The sequence below is a fragment of the Gracilinanus agilis genome, chromosome 5 (assembly GCF_016433145.1).
Source record: "Gracilinanus agilis isolate LMUSP501 chromosome 5, AgileGrace, whole genome shotgun sequence".
Taxonomy (NCBI): domain Eukaryota; kingdom Metazoa; phylum Chordata; class Mammalia; order Didelphimorphia; family Didelphidae; genus Gracilinanus; species Gracilinanus agilis.
In genome coordinates this window covers 312193960-312219138 of record NC_058134.1, presented here as the reverse complement: position 1 = coordinate 312219138, position 25179 = coordinate 312193960, and the positions used below count along the sequence as shown (strand labels likewise).

Below are 25179 nucleotides of genomic sequence, written 5' to 3'. Positions count from 1 at the left end.
AGGGAGACCACTCGGATCACATAACTTCCGAAAACTTATGTGGAAATGCATCATTACATGTAAGTGGCAATAAATAAATAACCAAAAAATTTAAGGAGCTCTTTTCTTCAGTGAATCTTGCCAATTCTTCTTTTTATTTCTTTTTTTAACCCTCACCTTCCATCTTGGATACAATACTGCGTATTGGCTCCAAGGAAGAAGGTAGACAATGGGGTATACAATGGGGGTCAAGTGACTTGCCCAGGGTCACCCAGCTAGGAAGTGTCTGATGCCAGATTTGAACCCAGGACCTCCTGTCTCTAGGCCTGGCTCTCAATCCACTGAGCTACCCAGCTGTTCCCAATTCTTCTTTTTAAGAAGCTTAATTCAGTGGTTTTTTTGTGCCTCTTTCTGAATTTAAAGTATTTTCTTTAGTATTTTTGGTAGCTCCTTTATCAAGCCATTGACTTTCTTGCATTACTTTCTTTTCCCCATTTTTCCTCTGCCTCTCTTATTTGATCTTTATCACCCTTTTGGAGTTCTTCCAGGGCCTGAGTCACATCCCCTCTTACTCCCCCCCAAGGTTTTGAATGTAGCTGCTTTGATTTCACTGTCTTCTTCTGAGTTTAGGTCTTGACTTTGCCTGTTACCAAAGTAACTTTCTATGGTTGGGATCTTTTTTTATGATGTTTGCTCATTTTTCTGGCCTTTCTTTTACCTTTAAGTTAGAGCTGGGCTCTTCCTTCTGGGGCCTAGCTCTGGCTCAGCTTTCAAGATTTTGTGCCTCTATGTTTGGAGCTAGTTCTGGGGAGCTTTACGTTTCCCTTCGTCCATGGTGGAGCGGCATGGTCGGTGCTCTCCTATCTCTTACCACTCTTTTCTGCCCTCGAACTGGGACCAGGGTCCTACAGCCAGGGACAGCCAGGGGTCTCCTCTCATCTCCTCCGGGCCACTTTTCTCACCCCCTCACTCTCTGTCCTGAGCTCTCCTCTCCCTAGTGAGACGGCCTTCACCTCTGCCCGCTCCCCCTTCATCTGTGGGGATCCCTCCTTTCCTCCGTCTCATTTCAGACCTCGGCAGCAGCCTTGGGTCAAGAAGACGCAGTGCCCGTGGCCCATTCTGTGCTGGGTGGATCCCAATCAGGACTCCGGCTTTCCCCAAATTCAGGATCTGAACCCCGTGTCTCCCTGCGCAGTCCCCGGCCAGGATGCTCCTGATGTGCATCTCTGGGGGTGCCTTTGGGTCAGTTGGGGCTGACTCTTCCTGACCCCAGCTGGGTCTTCTCAATAAAACCCTGCAGGGGCTTCGCCATTTCCTCCTCTCCTGGATGCAGGCAAAGAGGTGAAGGGATGTGCCCGGGTCACAGAGCTGGGAAGAGTCTGAAGCCAGATCCTAATCCTAGGAAAGGCCAGCCCCTCCCCCAGCATGGATGAAAGGAAAACCAGGTGGGGACAGCCTTTAAAAAAGAATTGATGGAAGAGTTCAAGGTTTCATATATAATCCTCCTTTACAGTGTTTACATGGGAGTTTATGGGGGTTTTTCTGATTGAATTCATAAAAAGTAAAGAAAAAATGTTTAATGAACTAAAAAAGCAGCGGACTTGGTGTCCGAAAATCTGGGTTATGTTCAGCTTCAAGAAATATCAATCGCTGCTGTTCTCAGGACATGGGCCTGCAGCATGCCTAGGCCAGAGTCCGGACTCCTCCGCTCTCCTGCCTCCTAGGCCTAAGAGTGCCCTTCTTGGGGCTCACCAGACTCTCCCCTTTCACAGAAGCCTCAAAACTAGCTAAAAAATAAGCAAACTCACAGAGAAAAAGCCAAGCACTTGAACAGCCATCCCTGGGCAGCTTCCGAGACAATCAGATAATCGGCAGGCAAGAACAAAATGGGCTTAACAAACATTGGTTTTGCATTCTCTCTCTTCCATTCCCCTCTTATCTCTAACTATTGTAGTTAGAAGACCTTTGTGGGTAGAAGATGATTATGTAAATGATCATTTGGAGTGACTAGGCACCCAAAATTTTCCTCAGGGGTGTGTGCGTGCAAGTTTTATAATCATAATATCTGTATTATAATCTATAATGCAAAAAAAAATTTTAACTCTTTTAGGAGTAATTTCAGGGGGGTAATGAAAAGATCTCCAATCTAGTCTCTGGGAAAGAACAATCCAGTATCCCATTAGTCAGGACATAAAGAAACGTAAGTGGAGATGGATAGGACATACGCTACGAAAACCGGAAGACAACGTAGCCAGACAAGCATTGAGCTGGAACCCTTCAGGGAGGGGGAAAGTCGGAAAACCAAAACAGACCTGGCGAAGATCTGCCGAAAATGAAACAAAAACAGTCGGAATGACATGGGCCCAGCTGGGGGAAGTTGCCCAGAACAGAGTCCGTTGGCGAGAGATGGTTGCGGCCCTATGCTCCTAAGGAGTCAACAGGAATAATAATAATAATAATAATGTATAATTCTCAGAAGGAAATGTATGTTTTATAATCTATAATGTAAAGTTTAAATTATTTTGAGAGTAATTTCAGGATAAGAAAATTGCCATTTCCCCAGAATCCAGACAACAAACCAGTTTGATGAAGAGACCATGAAGATGCCTGAAGAGCCTTCACTGGATCATGAAGATCCAAATTGAACTTTGGGGTGCAGTTGATTGAACTATGGGGAGTTGAATGAGTTGAATGCATTTGTTTTTAAATGTACACTCTTATGCCAATAGGGGACTGCCCCAAATTGGCTTTTTGTCAATGCAGCTACTTTTTATCCTCTTTCTTTTATCTCAAAATTCCTGTAATTTAGAAGTTGACTATGTTTTATAAGATCCACCGAAAAATACCAGTCTTTTTCGCCAGATCTCAGGGCGGGAAATGTGTTATTTGGAATTTGGGGGGTTCCATTGAGAGGTATTTGAGGCTCATTTGAGCCTTGGAATACTTAGATGTGTGACAGACTTCCTGTGGACATTTGGGGGACTTTGAAACTACATTTTCCATGATTCAATGGGTTTCCGGTTTTTGACATGATGACATCAATCAACGTGAACCAATGTAGAGTGTGGCTTAAATTGGGTGGTCAGGCTTGGTACTTCCTCTTTGGCACTGAGGGAAGGTACAGAAGGTAATGGCTGGAAGAGGCATTTTTGAAATAGATCTTAGCCAGGCACGTGGTCGATTTATTATACCAAGATGGCCGTGATTAAAATATTACTTCTCCTTTTAATATCAGTCTATATTATTTTTAACTATTACACTGCCCTAACCCAATGCACAGGGCCGGGCCAGGGTCTCAGTGGCCAGGCTGCCCAGCCAGGTGCTCCGCGGCCTGGTGAGAAACCTCGCCTGCTCACGTGAAACCCAAATGGACATTTACTGCGGCCACCAGAGCCCCTTTTCCCCCAGGCACGGCGCCATCCTTCACTTACTTATGGTTGGTGGTCAGGACATCCGCCTGCAGCTTCGGAAAGAAGCCCTGCTCGTATCTGCCTTGGCCGATCTTCATGTCCAGTAAATGGGGGTGTATGGCGCTGTGGTCCATCTTCATCAGCCGCTGCTCAATGGCCTGAGCTGCAGAGAAGACAGGGACGCCATTAAAGACATTTCCTCCAAAGGGCTTTTTCCTCCTGCTCCAACTGAAGGAAAAGGCCCTGATTTTCCCTGGGCAAGAAGAAGCCAAAAGCAGGCCCAACCTGCTTTCCTGTGTTCCCATGGCAGCCAAGCCCCCAAAGTCCTCCAGAGGCCCCCCCCATTTTTCTACCTCCCTCCCCCTCTTTCCCCTGTGTCTTTCTCTCTCTCGGTCTGTCTGTCCCTCTCTCCCTGCCTCCTGGCTTTTCTGGCTTTCTTTAAATCTCAAGAAATTCCATTTTCCATAGGAAAACTTCCCCAAGGCCTCTTTGAATTCCTCCCTGTTCATCCTGATGCTCAAATTTACTCAGAATGTGTAGGGACACGTAGCCAGCTGGTCTCTGCCAGCAGACCCTGAGCTCGTGGAGGGCAGGGACTGTCCTGTCTCTGTCTCTTTGGGCCCCAGCACTCAGCACCGTGCCTGGCACACAGGCTCAGGCTTAGGAGGCACTACGAACAAAGATGTATTAACTGATGCTCGAGGTCATTTTGGGTTTAAAACCTCCCTGTTCCAAATCGTCCATCCATTCCTCCATTGGACATCTGGCTCCTTATTTAGGCTCTCTTTAGAAGTGTCCCGGGAAGGCCAGCCCCAAACAAGCAGCTCACTTGGCATTTCCTCCACGCTCTTCCCTGTGCGGGGCCTGCATGCTGAGGAGGCGCGTCTAGCTTTATCGCTTCCTTCCCTATTCTCATGTACCCAGCCTTCTCCTTTAGGCAGAGAATCGCAGTGGCAGCGGAGGGAGAGAATGTTAGGACACAGGAGATAGCCAGGGCAGGAGGAAGAGCAAGAAGGCCAGGTGAGCTAGCCAGGAGAGGGGAGAGAAGGGAATGAGGGACAATGAGGGGCTCAGGAAGTAGTAAAAACCAAGTAAAGGCACTTCTGTTCCATGCTAGGGGCCCCGGGGAGCCTCTGGAGTTTCCTGGCACAAGAGCCACATGAGAAGAACCACTCAGTAGCCAAGTGTGTGGAAAACGGATCAGAAGAGGTGGGACAAGATGGCAGAGTGGCAAAGAGCACTATGGCGGGCTCTCCACCACAAACTCCTCTAAATGTGTCTATAAAAGGCAGCAGGCAAATCCTGATGGAGAAAGCCAGAGAAAGTTGGAGTGGGAACATGGGGAATGTAAGCCCCACTGCACACAAGGGCTTCCTTGTGCTCCCCCATTCTAGGTTACGCATCCCGGGGCCCTGTGCGGGATGGTGGTGTTCCCAGGCAAGGGAGCCCTTGGAAACTGAAAAAGGAGTAAGTTCAGGCGGCGGCAGACTACGATTCTGCGGCTCTGAACCACTAGTTTTCCCGTTGTGGGAGAGGGGCTGAATCTGGCGGCAGTCTGTTCTCGTATAAGCCAAACTCCCTCTAGGAATTTGCAGAGGTCAGACCACGGAAGAAGGAACAGACTTTGCTCTGGCTCAGACTGCTTAGGAAATCCTGAAAGCTTTGCCGGAGATCAGGGAATAACACAACACTCAACAGCCCGTGATTGTGCAGCAACAGAAACAGCAGAGACTTTTCCTGCAGAAGTACGGCAGAGCCCAGCCTGAAGAGAAAGCCCCAAATCAGGAAGACGGCTAGCAGAGGAAAAAGAACCCCAATATAATGAACCATGAGTGTGGCAGAACGAATGCTCAAGACCCAAGCAGAAGAGAATGGCCACAGACTATCTATAGGCAAGTGTCAAAGAGAAACCCAGCCTGGACACACACTCAACTAGAACTTCTAGAAAGGATGAAATGAGAAAAAAAGTTTTTATAAGTGTAATTAGAACACTGGAGGGAAGGAGGAAAAGAAATGAGAGCTATGGAAGAAAGAACTGGGAAGGTAATTAACAGCTTGGCTTAAGAGATATAAAACTATAATGGATCAATGCCTTCATGAAATACAAGACTTGTTTTTCTTACTCTTTTGTATTGGCGATGTTTGTTAAATTCAAAGATATTTTCTTCTCAGTTACATGTAATAGATGTTCAACATATGTTTTCTAAAATTAAAAGACCCAAATGGTACCCTTCCCTCCCCCCACTTGGAGACGGGAAATAATCTGATCTGGGCCATACACGTGACGGCTTATTGTTTTTTGAGATGAACTAATGGAATCAAAGCCAAGACTTCTTCTACCTTTTGAACTGGGTCAAAATGAGGAGAGTATTCCTGGCACTATGAGGCACTTATAACAGCCACAGACTCATGTCCAAAAAGGACCACATATGGCAGGCTGCAGAATTGATTTAAACCACTTTGCTACCTCCTCGAAGAGCAGTTCCAGCAACCTTTGGGGGCCACTGGTAGAAACGGATTCTGAGGCTACCAAGACACTTTCAGAAGATCTGAGATCTCTCTCTAAAGTTACTTTACTACTAAAGTGTAGTAGATCAGTTAAATGCTTTCAGTTTCTAGAAGATCACTGCTTATTTGCAAAAGTTCAATTACCTAATTAGTTGAGGGTTAATTACTTGTGCACTCTGGGCCCATATAAGGAAAACACATAAGAGGAAAAGTCAATGACATAATCTCAGTGTGTGGGTTGAAATCATGGATTATCCGCCAGCATATATTAGTTAGTAATTTTAGATTAGCAACTTTCTATAGAAAATTAGTTAAAGTTAGGAGCTCTTCAGAAGAGAGGTACCAATCTCTTCTTATGAAGAGTAGAGAAATCTTTCTCCCCAGGCAGCTTTAATTCACTCTTTTCTAATGTGGCCAAACCCCCTCATTTTCCCTCCTTTTCCTTATGGATTCCAAATAGCTCTGACAGTCAGTATTCAAAGGATAAAAGAGGTTAGAAACTGAGAAATGGTGATGGAAAATTCCCTTGGGAAAAGTCCTAAACTTACAGCTATAATCTTGACTCCCTTGTTAATACATTGCTGGTGGAGTTATGAATTGATCCAACCATTCCGGAGGGTAATTTGGAATCATACCCAAAAGGCTATCAAAGACTGCCTGTCCTTTGATTCAGTCATCCCACTGCTGGGTTTGTATCCCAGAGACAACATGGAAAAAGACTTGTACAAAAACATTCATAGCTGTGCTCTTAGTGGTGGCAAAAAATTGGAAAATGAGGGGATATCCCTCGATTGGGGAATGGATGAACAAATTGTGGTATCTGATAGTGATGGAATATTATTGTGTTGAAAGGAATGATGAACTGGAGGAATTCCATGTGGAGCAGAAGCAGGAGAACATTGTACACAGAGATGGATACATTGTAACACAATCGAATGTAACTGACTTCTCAACTAGTAACAATGCAATGACCCAGGACAATCTTGAGGACTTATGAGGAAGAATGTATCCACATCCTGAGAAAGAACTGTGGGAGCAGAAACACAGATGAAAAACATAGGAGTGATCACATGGTTTGATGGGGATATGATTGGGGATGTTGACTCTAAATGATCATCGTATTGCAAATAGTATCAATATGGAAATGAGTTCTGAACAATAATACATGAATAACACAGTGGTGGGAGGAGGGGAGGGAAAGAACACGAATCATGGAACCATGGAAAAAGTCTATTAAATAGTTTAAAAAAAAAATCTTGACTCTCTCTATCAAATGTTTCAGTACAAAAGGCCTTGGCCATGTCTAAACTCTGACTCAACTTGGAAATTGCAAACTTGAGGAATGCTCCCACGAGTTTCAGAACGCTGGGAAACTTAAGGAGAGAAGGACAAGATAAAGAAAATAGAACACATACAGACATTGTATTGTACCCAGGTGGTGGGGGGTAACTAAAAGAGAAGCATTATGTTAAATTCCTATCAGTTCTGAGTTTACTTGTATAGCCTTGGACATTGCAGTTGGGTCGATCACTCAGAGCAGCCTGTGGCCTCTCCCCTTCCTAATAAAGGCTGCCTTTTCTCTGCCAGCATCTTATCCAGTCTCCTGTCTGCTCAGTAGACTGACTTTGGGGTGCAGACCTCCGGATTCCACTCCACACATGAGTTAACTGTTTCCTTTTCCCCCCTTTTCATAGGAATCAATTACATTCAAGTAACCCCAACACTTATAAGGGAGAAGGACTGGTTATGGGGAATTGCCAGGTAAAGCCTTGATTTCTATGAGACAGTCACTCTAAGTAGGATTCTCTCTTTTACAGGTTAGAAAACAGACTGGGAGAACTACCCATAAGGCAGGAAGGCTGATCCAACCCAACCCTAACCCTAAATGTGAGACAAAGAGATGGCACTTTTCAGGCAATTTGGACCATCATTACCTTGTCTATAACTCCTTTTAGATCAAGATGGTGACAGCCCAGGACCCCAGGCCCCAAAAACCAGAGAATATCTGCACCCTCCAGACCAACAGCTCCTCTTCTCCAACCAGAACTGAGGGGAGAAAGGATCTGCCCTCCCACCATTACCACCTACCTCTGACCAATGGCCACTGGGAGTCAGTTGGGTCCAAGAACCCCAGAAGTGCAGTGCCTCCCAGATCACTGACTTTGCTTCCAACCCAACTCCCACAACCACTTCCTAGGAAAGTAACTACTGTGGTAAAGAGAGCAACTACTTATGAACCACAGGTGGGAAGCTAGCGAGCCTAGCTAAAACAGTAAGGCAGCCTGAGAGAAAGATAAGGGCAACTACCGACATCATCCCTCAGCCTCCAAAGCCCGGGACACTAAGCTAAAGAGCCCCCGCCCCCTAAACTCTCCACTCACACCTCCAGACTACCAGCTGGGCTTCCAGCCCTGAAAGCCTTCAATGAGGGAGTCGGCTCTAGTGGAGACAGAAATGGACAACTACTTCCACAGATTGTGTAATTCTTGCCTCCTGGGACCACACAGCTACTGGAAATTCGGAAAAGTCTTTGCTGCCAAGGTCCAATGAATGATTCAATACCAGAAATGGATGCAGTTTTTATCAGGAAAATTAAGAGAACTAAAAGGAATTAAAGGGAAAAAAGGCCATGACTGCTGCTATATCCTAAGGACCATGGATGGAGCCTTTCCATCTGACCTGACTCTTCCTTCTTGGATGTGAGCTCCTTGAAAGTAGGGACTATCTGTTTTTCTGTATGTATCTCTAGCATTTAGCAGAGTGCAAGAGCTTAAAACTACTTTCCCACTCATCCTTTTCTACTGAAGAGTTCATTTTGCAATTCACCAAGGATTTGGAACTAGGGGTACTTTTTTGTTCCTGCTAATAGTCAAGAGTTTCAATCCATGCCATCTGTGCACAGAAAATAGCTTACTATTAAGTAAAATATCCCCAATTCCGCATTCCCATATTAAAAGATTGCTTCAAGGGCTGTATTCACACTCGAAAAGAAAAATCAAGCCTAAAATCTGCCATTAATCCAGTTATAAAGGGGGGGAAATCCCTCATTTTAATGACTTCGCTGCCTCTTATTAATGGCGGTTATGAATCAGACTGTTATTTGTGGGTACTGTGTGTGCATTATTTTGACCAGTCAAATCCATCGATATTTATATAAGTCAGGAGGCATCTCAGATTTATTACGGAAAAACCAAGATTTTCTGAATGATCCAGGGAAAAGTGGTGGAGAAATGCTTCTTTCGGGGCATAAATAAAGGGACAGAAACTAACATCTTGGGACCTTAGCATTTAGTTGATTCTAATCATGTTTCATTATATTTATTGTTTTCCCCCGAAATTGAGAACTAAGCCAAAGAGGGTATGAACCTGTTCCCCAGAAAATATGGGGAAAAAATAACAAAAGGCAGACATCCTTGTCTTCCTTCTTCCTCAGGCCCCAAATTTCATCAGACACAGGTCACTGGGAGAAAACCTTGCTGTGTGGCAAAGGGAGAAAAAAATGAACACGCATGATGGGAATTACATGGAAAAAGAAAGAGGAACAGATATGAAATTGTACTTTAAGTGTCAAACTGGATGTACCTGCTTCTTTTAAAGTGCTGCATCTCTGATAAATGGAGGTCCGCAAAACCGGTGCTCTGACATTATACAGCCTCAGCTTCTCAATCCTGGAGTCAAAGACCCGAAGGAGAGGATCTTTTTCCTCCCACTGGGACATAATTTTATTGTCAACAAAGGTGGCAAACATCTGTGTTTCAATGAAGTGTGAAAGAAATGGGAGATAAGGCTCAGGCTGATCGGACAGGAAAGAAGCCTGTAATGAGATAAGTAGGCAATTAGTGATGATGGCCCTCTTTATTGCTATCGGTTACACCCTCATATTATTGAGGTCCGTCCTCCTTTCAATTCCACCTTCTAATCTCTCAGCATAAAAATGGCCTCTGAAATTGCAAGAGCCCTCCAAGGACCAATCTTGGCATCCTTGATTTTCAATTTATAATGACTTACAATCAAGCCCACTAATACGCATTTCAGCTCCTGATGGCATGCTAGGAATTTCTACACACATGCCCATATCCCCTTCAACACTGTGAATTCCCAGGCGGTCCCATGACCGACTTTTCCATTCCATCTCAGCTATGACAGGGATGGTCATGGGACTGATCTTCTCATTACCCACAAATACTACAGTTCCATTTCAGGAGCTCAAAAATTCCTTTCTTACATCCTAAGCGTTAATTTTGTCTTTCCTTTGGAGTGTCCTATGTATGGCTAGCCCTGCTCTTCAGCCTCACCATGACCTCTAATCAATTCTTCTACTTTCCCAGGGCATCCTCCCCCTCCCCCCGTCCTGGCTATACCAGTCTCCTCTCAACCCCTCCGTGATCCAATTCAGCTCCACACTATCCTCTTCTCTCAAATTCCTTGGGGCTCCCCTTTCCTGCTGCCAATCACACCTTGCTAAGCCCCATCTCTGGTGACTCCTGTCCTCCTCCTCTGCTTCTACTCAACTGCTACTGCCTAGAGCTCAAGGAGGTCCAACAGGTTCACCATAAATTTATGTTATTAAATCTCAAGTGTTCCTTAACCGATTCTCCATCTCTCCCTCTACAACAGCTATTCCAACCGTCCTTTCTCCTCCCAAGTGTCTCCCAAGGCGCCTCTCAGCGGAGGACCTCACCTCTTACATAACTCAAAAACTAAGACCCTCTGTCAGGAGTTCCCTCTTCTCATCTCGCCTACTCCTGACATCTACCTTTTCCTTCTTCACGCCAGTCTGATTCTTGCCAAGGACTTGCTCATTTCATACTTAACCTTGGACCTGTCTTCTCCCACTCCTCCAGCAGTCTGTTCTCTAGCCCCCACTACCATCCCTCTCTCATCTTCAATCCCTCACGAGTAATTCTTTCCCTAATTTGTACAGACACTCCAAATTCCTCCCAGCATTCATTTTTTTTGCTTGGTCTCACAATCCCCACAAGTTCTCGTCTGACAGTTCTCCTCCCTCTCTCAGCCAAATCCCTTAAAAAAGCCAAATATATCTTATATCTTATAGAGATATTTGCTAGCTCTCCCCCTCTACAGTCTCTGCAGTCTAGTTTCTAAGCTCATCATCAAACTCAAACTGCTCTATGGAGGCTACTGGCAACAGAATGACAAAGACTGTTGGTTTCCTTTCTGTAGGATTCCAAACTTGTGACCCCCGCCTCGTGCTTCTCGCCCTTTTCTCTCTGGTTTCTGTGACGCTGTCCCTCCTCCTGCCAGCTGTAGTGCTCCTTGCTCACTGGCAGTGGTCGTAGCCCCCCTGCTCTGGCCTGAGCCTTCCACCCAATGTTCTTTCTCTCGGTGACTTCCCTGGCCTTGGCTCGTTTAATCATCTTCTCTATGAGGTGGCTCACCGAGGTCTATCTACACCTCCAATCTCCCTTTCAGACTCCAGGCTTGAGTATTAAGTTAATTACTGCTGAGGAAATCACCACCGGCCCATCCCTTAGGTTCACAGATACTAATCTTGCCTCCATCCCTCACTCGCTGCCACCTTGGGTCAGGCCATCATCGCTTCTTGCCTAGCCTCCTGCGTGGCGTCCCTCGCTCAGACCTCTCCACACGCTCCAATCAAGCTCCCACACAGCTGCCAAACTGCGTTTCCTATGACGCTGCTGTGATCGTCTCATCCTCTACTCGCTCGGTACCGTCTTTCAGATCGGATGTGAATTCCTCGGCCTCATAAAGCTCGACTGTGTGGCTCCTTCCTCTCTCTAGCTCTGCCCTCCTTTCCCACACATCTCCCTCCATGAACTCTGTGATCTGGCCATTCTAGACGACTTGCCCTTTGGCCCACGAGCTTCTCCATCTTTCTGCTCTCGCCCTGGCAATTTATCTCCATGCCTGGGAGAGCCTCCTTCCCCAGCTCCACATCTCGGAATTTCTGGCTCCTTAAAGAATCGGCTGAAATGTCATCTACTGCAGGGCCTTTCCCCTCTGAGATTCCCTTATATATGTGAGGATCAAATGAGATTAGGTGTAAAGTACGTTTCAAGCCCAAGAGTTCTGGGGAAACGTTGGCTATCACTATTATAATTATTATTACACGTCTTGTAACTTCCTTGAAAACAAGGGTTGTTTCGACTTCTTCCTTCTACTCCCAAAACTCGGGAGAGTGAACACTAAGTGCTTAATGACTAGTTGAGGACTTACAATTTGAGATCTACAGGGAGGAAAGAAAAACCAGCCCTTAATTTTGATAGGAATTTGTGTTTGTTCAATGACAAATCCCAGGGGGCATACGAATCTCTCTGTTTGATAAAAAGGAAAGAAATAAACACTTCTTAAATGTCTGCTATATGCCAGGCACTGGGCTAACCACTTTGCAAATATTTCTTTTTAGGTTATCCTTATTTTAGCAGATATTAGTTATTATCCCTTTATTTTGCAAACAAGGAAACTGGGGCAGAAAGGGCCTTAGTGATTTGTCTAGAGTTACCCAGTTAGAAAATGTTTGAGGCAGATTTGAACTCAGGTCTTCTGACTCTGGGTCCAAAGCTTTATCTACTGTGTTATCTAGCTGCCTTTCATAGAACAGGCATAAAAATAATCAAATTCAATACCAGACATACAAGATTAAGAAATACTGAAGGAGTAGCCAGGTATGCTCAATGGAGAGAGCCAGGTCTGGAGACAAGAGGACCTCATTGCAGGTTTGGCCTCAGAAACTTCCTATTTGCATGACCCTAGGTAAGTCACTTACCCTCAACTGTCTAGCCCCTGTCACTTGGCTGCCTTGGACCCAGGACTCGGGACTGACCCTAAGATGGAAAAGAAGGGCTAAAAGGAAATGCTGAAAGTTGCCAGCTCTCTGGGAGATTTCTGGGCAGGTGGAATCTGGCCACAGTTCATGAAAGTTGTTCTCACACATAAGGTTGTCCAGTGCCCTTCCCATTGGAAACATTCCTTAATGGAGAAAAACTGCTAACGCCCAGTGCCTGGCAAACAGTAGGAGCTTAATAAAGGTGGGTTGATCTGGCTTTTCTCTCCCCTTTCTTTATCCAGTTTACCACCAGAAACATATTAACTGGACGTCCCAAAGAAGAGTAGAGGAGGCACTTTGGATGCACTTCAAGGACCTGAGGATGTCATTAGGGAGCAGGAATAATGTTAAAGGCAGAACTCGGACTTCTTTCATCTCCCATTTTATTCTTTAACGGCGATGACTCGCAGAGGACTAAGCTCTACCCCGCATTTCTCAAGGTGCCTTCGACTCACAAAGGAACACTGATAATTCGCTCTGGAAAGCTGAAAGCTGATGCTACTATGTTGCCTTGCTTTCTTACAAATTCCTGATGAGAATCCTGGCATTCTGTTAACAATCTAACTCTTCCTCCTCTTTTCTGACCTGGAATGAAGTAAACAGTTTGTACTCAAAGCCAATCTGACACTGACTTTCCCATAAGATTAAACTGGAAAAAGAACAGATTTCATTTCAGAAAAATGTAACGTTTACAGCCAAAACAGACGATGGGCACTTTTAGATTAGAAAAAGTGAGATATCACAAGCACATTTCAAACTTTTCAAGGGTTTGTAACATACAGGAGAGTTCTTGGGGACGGTACGAGACATTCTCAACAGAAAAAGGAAAACTAAAAAAGTACTTCCAAATGCAGCCTCGACTCCTGTGTACAAGAGCCACGAGGCCAAATGTGGGGTTCAGCCCTCCTGATGCTGCCGTAGGGCCCTAGTCTTGCCTCGACCCTGGGCCAGTTCTGGGGCGAACATGACACGAGCCTGAGGCCGGCAGTGATCTTCTCACCCCGCCATCACTCAGGCGAGTCCTGTTCCTCAACCTGCGGTACCTCCCCCCTTTGATACAGCCTTTTTGGGCCTTTTCTAGGAATACGACTCTCCTGTCTTTGCCAACATGACGTCTGTAGGCTATTCTTTCTCTAAAAAACAAGAGGTGGGAAAGGCAACAGCTGTCCATGACTCGACTCTCCCACTGGACAGCGATCGCCGCTCATCCACGCAGATGCTGCAGCCCCGCTCCCAGGCCAGCCTCTCCCCACGGACGAGGGGCACGACCAATGCCCATCTTTGTTAGCTCTGGGGGACCTGCCTCTACTACAGAAGGCCCCTAAGGCCCTCCTGAACAGAAATAGTGTTTGAGGCGGGACAGGGAGGGACGCTCTTAGGCTGGCATCCATTAAGCACTCGCCCACTCTGTACCACTTGGAAAGGCCTCGGGTGGGCTTGGGAATCTGGGGGAAAATAAGCCGCAGCCACTACACAGCCCCCAAAATGAGAAAATGCCTAGTGGCAGGTGGGGGACGGTCTGCGGGGGTCATTTTCAACATTCTAAAAAGGGAATCAACTTGATTTCTTGAAACCTTTTTTACTTTGTAGCAATGCTGCCACCTTGAATCTACGTACAAATACATTCTAAACCCCTGGGGATGAGAGGAAAAGAGAATTCTTTACTTTGTCGAAGTTCTGCATCTGCTCCCTATTGGTCAGCCACGACTCCATGTCCTGGGCCGTCTGGATCACGAAAGCCTCGTAATCGGCAAACATCTGTGTGAAGCGGTTGGCAAAGACCTCCCGCAGCTGGACGTTGAGCTTATAGTCCCTCAGCTCGGCCTCCTCGCACTGCAGTTTTAGCTTCTTCTCGGCCAGCGCGGGAGAGAGGGCCACTTGGTCCACGCTTACGCCCGTCCTCTTGGTGAGCGCCTGGAGGCGGGCGATGGTTTCGTTGCCTTTCAGGAACTCGTACATGTGGATCGTGTTGGCCGAGACGTTGCCGTTCTTCTTGTCGCTGACCCAGTCCTTCAGAACCATATTCTTGAGTTTGATGCTGCTCTCGCTGTAGTGGAGGCCCCCTTCTGGCGGGATTCCAAACTGAAGGAGCACTTCGGAGATTTCCTGGATAAAATCCAACTTATTAGGGAACTGTGGAAATTCTTCAGGCAGTTCGATGAAATGATTATCTATGTCCACAAAGCATAGGTTTGCCTGAAAAGAAAGAGGAAAATGGTATCAGCATCAAAATTCACCCACTTCTAAATGCAAGAACCATCGAGATCTTCGAAACAGCAAGGACAGGTTAGTCTCCTAATAACTAATAAAAACTACCCACCGGAAGGAGCAATCAGAACTGAGGCTCTGCCCCGGCCAGCCAATAGCAAAGCTCCAGCCCTGGAGCTGTCCAGGAGTGGGTCTGCCTAATCCAGAGCCACAGGGAGGTCTCCCGCCAGGGGGAGGCAGCAGTGAGGTTTCCCATCAGTACAAGCCAGCAGGGAGATCCACTGCTAGTGTAAGCCAGCAGCTAGGTTACAGGGCTGGGTGCTAACCAGAAGCACAGCCCCAAGCCTCAGCACAAGAAAAATGGGACAACACTCTCTCCAATTCACAAACAGGGCTCAACTTCAATGTACAGTAAAAAATAAGCTGACAAAAAATGAACAACAAAAAAAGAATCTAACTCCAGGTTCAAGATGTAAATATAGAATAAAACAGCACTGACAAAACAGCTACATGTGAAGCATCAAAGAATATATAAATTGGTCTCAGGCCCCAGAAGAGTTAATGAAAGAGCTCAAAAAGGGACTTTAAGAGAGTAAGAAGAAAAATGGGTGGGGGGTGGGGTGGAGTGATGGGGAAGAATGAGAGCAATGAAAGAAAGCCATAGGAAAAAAGCATCAACAGCTTGGTAAAGGAAACCCAGAAAAAGGGAGAGATATTAAAAAATCTGCGAAGGAAAACAACTCCTCAAAAAGTAGAATTGGCCAAATTCAAATAAAGAAAACATTTTTAGAAGTAGAACTAGACAAATAGGAAAGGAGATATATAAGCTCACTGTAGATTGCTTAAATATTAGAATTAGATAAGCAGAAAATGACTTCATGAGGTTTCAAGAAACAATCGAACAAAAGCAAAAGAATGAAGAAATAGAAGAAAATATGAAATTTCTCATTGGAAAGATAATTGACCTGAAAAATGGATCATGGTGAAATAATTTAAGAATTACTAGACTATGATACATGTAAAACCCAGTGGAACTGTGTGTCAGCTAAGGGGGGCTGGGAGGTTTGGGGGAGAGGGAAGAACATGAAACACATAACTATGGGAAAATATTCAAAATTAAAAAAGAAAAAGAAAAAAAAAGAATTACTAGACTGCCTGAAAACCAAAAGTGGAAAAAAGAACCTACATATCATACTAAGTGAAATTATTGCAGAGAGCCAATTGGAGAAATAGGGTCAGGAGAGGGCCTGTTATCTGGATTCCCTCCGTGACCAATCCAAGCTGAGGCAGGCTTTGTATTTGGTCCTGGTGACCAGAGCCCTGAAAAGCTCTGGTGCCAGCAGGTTGGTTAATCCAAAAACAACTTGACCCCTCCAGGAGGCTATTGGGAGTCATTTAGAGAAACAGAGTCTGTAATAGATACTTTATCTGGATCCATTACAGAATCATCGGCAAGTAAAACTGTGGGTATGATTTTTTCTGCACTGCATGTCAGGACAGACAGAATGGGCCGTCTAAGGTAAAATCTGAGGCTCCTCTTTTGACTCCTTTTCAGATCCCCACCTTTTCTCAGTATTCTTATTGGGAAGCTTTGAGTCCTGAGCAGACCAGCAGCTACTGAGTTAACCATTTCTCTCCCTGATAATTAAGAAGCTGGAACTCCGAAAAATATATTACTTAGACAATCAAGGCCGGACACAGACAAAGTTAGATAAGAACTTATCTGCCCAGGTGCAGTCCTGGAGAGAACGCCATTAGTAAAAATCTCCATGAAATATATTTCTGCTCCCAGAATTAACTTCCTACTAATTGGTGGTTGGAATTTGACCCTTGACCCTGGACCTATCTCTCTACTTTTTAGACTTTAATGGGTTTGTGTATGATTTGTAACCCCTTCACAGCTGTGACTCTTTCTCTGTGTTCTTTGTTTGAAACCAGAATATAATTAAACTCAAGACTCCATGAAGTTGGAGCAGCTATGAGCTAACCACTAGTCTGGCTGCTCTCGGGTTCTGTTTCCTGTCTTTTCAATCCGATGCCATTAAATGCCACTCAGGACCCCCCAAAATATAGAGCTGGCTCTCTATAAATTATCAAGGAAAACTGTCCTGATATCCTAGAATCAGAGGGTGAAATGGAAATTAAAAGAATCCATTTGTCACATCCCGAAAGAGATCCTATCCTAAAAGGAAAAATCTCAGAAATATTATAGACAAATTCCAGAACTCCCAGAACAAAGAAAAAATATTTTTGGCAGCCAGAAACAATTCAAATATCACAGAGCCACAAACAGAATTACACCAGACTTGGCAGCTTCCACCTTAGAGGGTCACTGGAAGACAAAGGAATTACAATGACAACCTAGGATCAGCAACCCAGAGAAACTCAGTATAATGTTTCAAGGGGGGAAAAATGGGTATTTAACGACATTGAGAACTTTCAAGAATTCCTAATGAAAAGACGAGAGCTCCATAGAAAACTTGACATTCAAAGAGAAGACTCAAGAGAAGCATGAGAAGGTAAATAGGAAAGAGAAAATAAAGTTAAATTGTCAAACTGTGTATAATTTTATATGAGATCATACTTCTAATTCCTGTGATCTTTATCAAAATTAGGGCAATTAGGAGGGTGTGGATGTGAACTGTCTGTAATGGGAAGACATAAAGAAAAACTAAGAGGGAAGAGAGAAGGCTACACTGGGAGAAGAGGGAAGGAAGAGACAAAATGGGATGAATTAGCTCACATAAAAGAAGGTGAAAAAGCTATTACACCGAAGGGCAAGATGGGGGTGGGGCAGACAACACTTAAACCTTACTCTCACCAGACTTCGCTCAAAGATGGGATAAAGTACATATTCTGTTAAATGTAGAAATCTGTATTTCCTTAAAAGGAAGGAGAAAGGCACAGGGAAAAGGGAATTGAAATATTAAGGTGGGTTTAGGGGCTGTATCAGAAGAGTCACCTGGGTTCTGGGAAGGCCACCCAAGCACAGGGCCGGCAGCGCCAGACTCTGAGATGAAACTCAAACCCATTAAGATTATACATAAAAGTGGTTTAATTGTAACAAGGGAAAAGTAAGAAGGTAATTGGGCAACTTAGACTGAAGGTTTCTATCTAAACCCCACAAGGTCTCAGTGTCCTGTTACCTACACTGAGCTCACCTGTCTATCTAGGGACCCCGACCCTAATATAAATATCCTCCCCTAAGCCCAAACAAACCCCCCTTTTTGGTGGCGATGGAGGGCAGGACAGGGCCCAAGGAGAGGGTTTTGGGTCCACAAGGACTCCAAGCAGATTCTCACCGACAGATGGCTCAGCTGTCCAGGATCCCTCAGGAAGCCCAATAGATGTTTCAATCAGGTAACAGGGAAGCAGGGAGGATGGAGAAGTCCAGCCTCTCCTCAGGTAAAAAGAGAATGAATTCTCCAGCCTAAGCTAACTGACTCTCTCCAGTAGAATTCTAGAATTTCTTACTCTGCTGTCCCATGCCTTTGCCCTCTTCACACACGCATAACTTTACTTATAACTGTTCTACAGAAGGGAAGACGGTGTTCGGCAGTAAAACACTTGCAAAAAGGGATATGGTGAAAGAAAAGAGAAGAATAAACAGAGGGCAGGCAGGATGGAGGGAAATAAATAGTTAACTGGAAATGTGACTAGGATGAACTCACCTATAAAATGGAAGCAAACGGCAGAATGGATGAAAAACCAGAACCCTCCATTATGCTGTTTGCAAGAAACACATTTGAAGTGCACACACTTACAGAATAAAGGTGAAGAGTTGGAGTAGACCTTCTTATGCCTCAGCTAATATTTAAAAAAGCAGGCGTAGCGATCATCATGTCAGACACGTCAAAGCAAAAAGAGATCTAATTAAAAGAGATAAGGAAGGAAATTTCATCTTGCTAAAAGGTACCAGAGATACTGAAGTAATAGCAATATTAAATACATATGCGCCAAGTGGTACAGCATCCAAATTTTAATGGAAAAGTTAAATGAATTACAGGAGAAAATAGATAATAAAAATATGCTAAGGGGGAATCTCAACTTTTTCCTCTTAGAATTCGATAATTCTAACAAAACAGAAAAAAAAAGGAAGTGAAAAGAATTTTTAGAAAAGTTAGAAATGATTGGCCTTTGTAGAAAGCTGAATGAGAATAGAAAAGAATACATTTTTTTTCAGTACTGCATGGCACGTACACAAAAAATTATCATGTATTATATGGACATAAAAACCTCACAATGAAATGCAGAAAAGCAGAAATACTGAATGCACTCTTTTCAGATCAAAATGCAATAAAAATAATGTTCAACAGAAGTCCATGGAAAGAGATTAAGAAGTAATTGGAAACTTTAATACTTTAATCCTAAAGAATAAGCGGATCAAGGAACTTATCTTAGAAACTTATAGAAACAATAAATAAGGAAAAAGACAACAATGAGACAACAAAGCAAAATGTAAGGGGGAAATTTATATCTCTAATTGTTTACATCAATAAAATAGAGAAAGAACTGATCAATGAATTGAGTATGCAAATAAAAAGATTAGATAAAGAACAAATTTAAAATCCCCAATTAAACACTAAATTGGAAATCCTGAAAATAAATGATGAAATTAGTAAAACTGAAATAATTGAACTAATAAAACTAAAAACTGGTTTAATCAGGAACCCCTCCCAAAAAGATAAACCATTGATTAATTTGAACATTAGAAAGAAGAAAACCAAATTACCAATATCAAAGGTGAAGAGCGTGAATGCATCACCAGTGAAGAAGAAATTAAAACAATTATTAGGCGCTATCTTACAAATTACATGCTAACAAATCTGACAGTCTAAGTGAGATGGGTGAATATTTACAAAAATATAAATTGCCTAGATTAAAGAGGTAATAGAATACTTAAATAATCCCAACCCAGAAAAAGAAATTGAACAAGCCATCAATGAACTCCCTAAGAAAAAGTCCCCAGGGCCAGACGGATTCATAAAAAGCAGTTAATTCCCATACTATCGGAAAAAATAGCTGAAGAAGGCATCCTACCAAATTCTTTTTAAAGTATAAATATAATATTGATAATTAAATCTGAAAGAGCAAAAACAAAGAAAATGAGACGAATCTCACTAATGAATATTGATGCAAAAATTTTATATAAAATACTAGCAAGGAGGTTACAGCAATATAGCATGAAGATCATATATTAAACCCAAGTGGGATTTATACCAGGAATGCAGGGCTGGTTCAATATTAGGAAAACCATCAGCATAACTGACCATATCAATAACAAAACCAACAGAAATCATATGATTTTCTCAATAGATACAGAAAAAGTTTCTGATAAAATAAAACATCCATTCCTATTAAAAACATTACAGAACACAGGAATTAATGGAAAATTCCTTAAAATGACAAATATTATCTACTTAAAACTTATTGGCAAGCATAATCTGTAATAGAGATAAACTAGACGCCTTCCCAACAAGATCAGAGGTGAAGCAAGGATGCCCATTATCACCTCTATAATTTAATATAGTACTAGAAACACTAGCTGTAGAAATAAGAAGAGAAAAAGGAATTAGAAGAATTAGAATAAGCAATGAAGAAATAAAACGATTACTCTTTGTAGATAATATGATGATATACTTAGATAGTCCTAAAGAGTCAACTAAAAAACTAGCTGAAATAACGACTTGAGCAAAGTTGCAGAATAGAAAATAAATCTACATAAATCAACAGCATTCCTTTATATGACCAGACCAACAAAGCCCAGCAACAAGAGGCTGATAAGAAATTCTATTTAAATTAACTGTAGATAATTTAAAATAAGACAAATCCAGGAATTATATGAACACAATTACAAAACACTTTTCACAAAATATAGTCAGATCTAAACAAGTGGAAAAATGTTATTTGCTTCTGGGTAGGTAGAGCCAATATAATAAAAATGATAACCCCACCCAAATTAATTTACTCATTCAGTGCCACACTAATTGAATTGCCCCCAAATTATTTTACAGAACTAGAAAAAACACTAACAAAACAAATGTGGAAAAACAAAAGATCAAGAATCTCCTGGGAATCACTGAAAAAAAAATGTGAAAGAAGGTGGCGTAGGAGTATCAGATCTCAAATTGTATTAGAAAGCGGCATTCATCAAAAGAGCCTGGACCTGGCTAAGAAACAGAGCCGTAGACCAGTGGAGGAGATTAGCCACACGACACATAAAAGTAAAGACCAGAGTTAGTCAGAGTCTGATAAACCCAAAGATTCAGGCTTCGGGGACAAGAGATCACTGTTTGACAATACCTGTTGGGAAAACTGGAAAAAAGGCAAGATAGAGCCTGGGAGTAGAGCAACATTTCACATCCTACACCAAGATAAGGTTCAAATGGATAGCCATCAGATCTATGGTTAAGAGAAGAACTTGTAATTAAAAGAGAGATAGAAAGCTCTGCAGAATATAAAATGGGTAACTTTGATTATATTAAACCCCCCCCAAAAAAGTTTTTGCACAAACAAAACCAATGTAAGCGTGATTAGATGAAGAGGAGAAAGCTAGGAAAAATGTTTATAGAGAACGGACTCAAATTTATAATAATCCAAATCATTCCCCAATTGATAAATGGTAAAAGGACATGAACAGGCAATTTTCAGATGAAGAAATCAAGGTTATATAAAATCACATGAAAAAAATGCTCTAAATTGCTCTTAATTAAAAAAGTACAAATTAAAATAACCTTGAGGTATCCCCTCCTCACACTTATCATATTGGCTAATCTGACAGAAAAGGAAAAAAATAAATGTCGGAGGGATGTAGCAAAATCGGGACACTAATCCACTGTTGGCAGAGCTACAAACTGATCCAGCCATTCCGGATAGCGATTTGGAACTATGCTCAAAGAACTTTAAAACTGTGCTTGCCCTGTGGTCCAGCAATATTACTGCTAGGTCTGTACCCCAAAGAGATTTTAGAAAGGAGACGAGTTTGTGCCAAAATATTTATAGCAGCTCCTTTTGTAGCAGCAAAGAATTAGAAACTGAGGGGCCGCCCCTCGTCTAGAGAACGGCTGAACAAGTTATGGTATGCGGTTGTAATGGAAAAAACTAATAAATGAAAAAAACCCGCTAAAAACATATCTTTTTTTTTTAAAAACTCTCACCTTCTGACTTAGAGTCAATACTGTGTATTGGTTCCAAGGCAGAAGAGTGGTGAGGGTAGGCAATGGGGGTCAAGTGACTTGCCCAGGGTCACACAGCTAGGAAGTGTCTGAGGCCGGATTGGAACCCAGGACCTCCCATCTCTAGGCCTGGCTCTCCATCCACTGAGCTACCCAGCTGCCCCCAAAATATATCTATTTTTTGATAACTATTTCAAATGCAATTGACAAACATTTATTAAATGCTTACTATGTGCCAAGCACTCTGCTAAGCCCTGGCAGAGAAGACGAGGACCAAAAAGGCCGCTCCTGCCCTCAAGGAGCTTCCATTCCACGGGAAGAGGGGAAGCTGAAAAAGGAGAAGGTACCGGCCAGAGGCAGGAGACTGAAGGCTGGAAGAAGAGAGAAGGAAAGAAAACGGCTCACCGAGGCCCTTCCTGAAAACAGAGGCTCAAGGAAGGGTAGACTCATCGGAGGAAAAGACCCCAGAGGAAGAGGAATCCAGGCGGATTCCAGTGTGAGCCTACTTACTGCTGGCCGAGGGGCCCTGACAAGCCTGGAGAGCCCAGAGCTGAGCCCAGAGACAAATGGGTGACGGGGAGAAGTTCTGAGCAGCCTGGCCCATCCAACACATTGATATGGTGGCTGTAACAAAACCTCTCCCTTCTATCATTTGTCGTTAAATATTGTATTTGATCAGATATTCCTGTTTAAAAGGAAAGGAGAGCTCTTCTGGCCAAGCCCCGGGGCAGGGGCAGCCCCCAGGCTCCAGAGTCTTTAACTGCCCTCCTTCTGAACCTCAAAAATCCTGGAGTGGATGCAAAACCCATGAGGTTTTGCCAAAAGAAGTCAAGCAGAGCAGATTAGCCCACCCCAAAATTCAGCAGCAGACAGTCCCCCCCCCCATAAAGCTATGACTCAAGTACTAAAGAAGGAGTGTTGAGTCAATAAAAGAAAACACTTGAAGCATTAATAATTATTGTAAGTCTAATTCTATAATAACTACTAAGCAGAAATTCAATGGGAAAAATTTATTTTTCCATAAGAACTATTCAAAAACCAGAAATAAAGATGGAAGAAACTAAAAAATGAAATAAAAGTTCTGGAGGAAAGAAGCCAAAGGAAAAAAAGTACAAAGAAAAAAAGTCCACTTTATTGAAGAAATCGATTCCCAGGAAGAGACCAAACACAAGTCCAGTCTAGGAGACGGCAGTAATATTAGAACAAAATGAAAAGCCTGAAAAAAAGCAAGAAAGGTTTTTGGACTGCTGAGATCAAAAGAAGCAGACCTGAAAAGATAAGGGAGAATCTTTGGACTTCCTGAGAAAACCACAATCCATACAAAAGCCAATCATGAAACCGTCCATGAAAAATGGGCCGGATCGAGGAGAATCAGAGCCAAGGTCCGAGACAAGGCCCCGATTACCCCCTGAAAGGAAGCACCCAGTGTAAAAAGTCACCACCGGAACCCAGAGCTCGAACATCAAGAATATGGTGAGGAGCCGAGAGAACAAAATAGGGAACACTTATGGGGCACCCACGATGTGCTCTTGGCCCAGGCTGCCCCGCAAGTAGCTGCTGCCTGAGGTCCGGCCTCCAGGCCTGAGCCACCCCCACCCCCCATGCCCCAGCTCTAGTTCCAGTGGCAGGGAAGGGGTTAAAAAGGGCTCGAGGAGTCAAGAGCACCCCCAGGGCCAATCCCGGAGCTCCCAGGAGTCCCCAGGAAGGACGGCGACAGAGGGAGCAACATCTAAGTATAAAAAGATTCTAAAAAACAAGGCCCGAAGTGGCAGAGAAGGTGCCCGCCTGCATTCCTAGGTGGGTCCCTCCCTGAGAACGTCCTTAACCAGAGTAACAGAAATGGGTTTAAAAAAACAAAGAGTACGAAAAGGGAGGGGGGAAAAGAACTTGGGTACTTTTTTAAACTTTACTTAAAATATGAACCAAAAGCAAAAGCGTCCTAAATCGTGAAAAAGTTTACCTCCTGCGGAAGTTCTAGTTTAGAGCGATCGGTTCCTTCTTTTGACTGGAGACCCATCAGATAAGGGACGGGAGCATCAAGAAAATGAAGGAGGGAAGCAGGAAGAATGGGGACATAGACATGCTGCCACTGAAACGGGAACAAGAGTGTGGTGATCCCTTCTGCCACTGTCATCAGGCGCTGATAATCTGCAAAAAGAGAGGGAAATGGCACTAAGTAAAAGCACAGAATCCTGGGACGACTCTTGGGCTCACACAACTAGAGAATGAATGCTTTCCCTTTGAGATTCAGCACTGGCAGGGCACCCCGGGAAAACGGGCACCCTGGGAAAACGGGTGCCCTGGAAAATAGGCGCCCCGGGAAAATGAGTGCCCCAGAAAAATGGGCACCCGGGAAAGTGGGCACCCCAGAAAACAGGCACCCAGGAAAGTGGGCACCCTGGAAAATGGGCACCCCAGGAAAACGCCTGCCCCGGCCGCCCTCTTCTATCTGACCAGACCATGCTTGAGAAATCTAAGAAGATCAAGGCTTGCTGAAGCGGCTCCTTGTTGTGCTCTTCTTATTCCAGATTCCCCCGGGCGCATTTTCCCGCAGGGATGATTTTGTTTAGTCTTTGTACCGTCAGAGCTAGCCTGTCCTTGCTTCTCGTCTCGTGCGCGCACACCGTTCTAGGCCCCGAGGAGTCGAGGCCCACAAGCAGTAGCGAGAAGGCCGCAGGGCCTTGACTCTAGGAGATGGAGAGAGGAAGAGGCCGCCGGTGAGGGACAGCACCTCCTATGTGGTCCTGGGGGGCCAGGGAGCCCCGAGGGCTGACCGAGGACTGGGGGACCCGGTCACTCCTGCGCTTTATGGAAACAGTGCTGGCAGCTAGTGGAGGCCGGATGAAAAAGGGCTGACCGGAGGGGCACGTGGAGGGAGGGACGAGCTTTGCGAAGCTGCACATGAGGAGGCAGGGGAAGAGCCTCTTCTTTTGGGAGCGTCCAGGCTGGGAAGCTGCGAGGAGGCCAGCTCGAGGGTCCACGGCGGGACCGTCTCAGGGCCGCCCAACATGAGGGTGAAGAGAGCCAGCCAAGGAGAACAGGAAAGGACGGCCGGGCAGGCGCGAGGCGGGTACTTGGAAGAATACCTGAC

At 44.1% G+C, this 25179-nt stretch overlaps 1 protein-coding gene across 1 annotated transcript in view; it reads right to left on the bottom strand.

Annotated features, from left to right (window-relative positions):
* The window catches only part of DENND5B (DENN domain containing 5B), a 221548-nt gene that overhangs the window by 122355 nt on the left and 74014 nt on the right, over positions 1-25179 (bottom strand). The window contains exons 6-9 of the mRNA XM_044679311.1: positions 24049-24236; positions 14371-14901; positions 9480-9711; positions 3411-3552 (exon numbers count right to left, since the gene is read on the bottom strand). Of these exons, the coding sequence (XP_044535246.1) occupies positions 3411-3552; positions 9480-9711; positions 14371-14901; positions 24049-24236 (1093 nt within the window). The remainder of the gene's footprint in view (positions 1-3410; positions 3553-9479; positions 9712-14370; positions 14902-24048; positions 24237-25179) is intronic.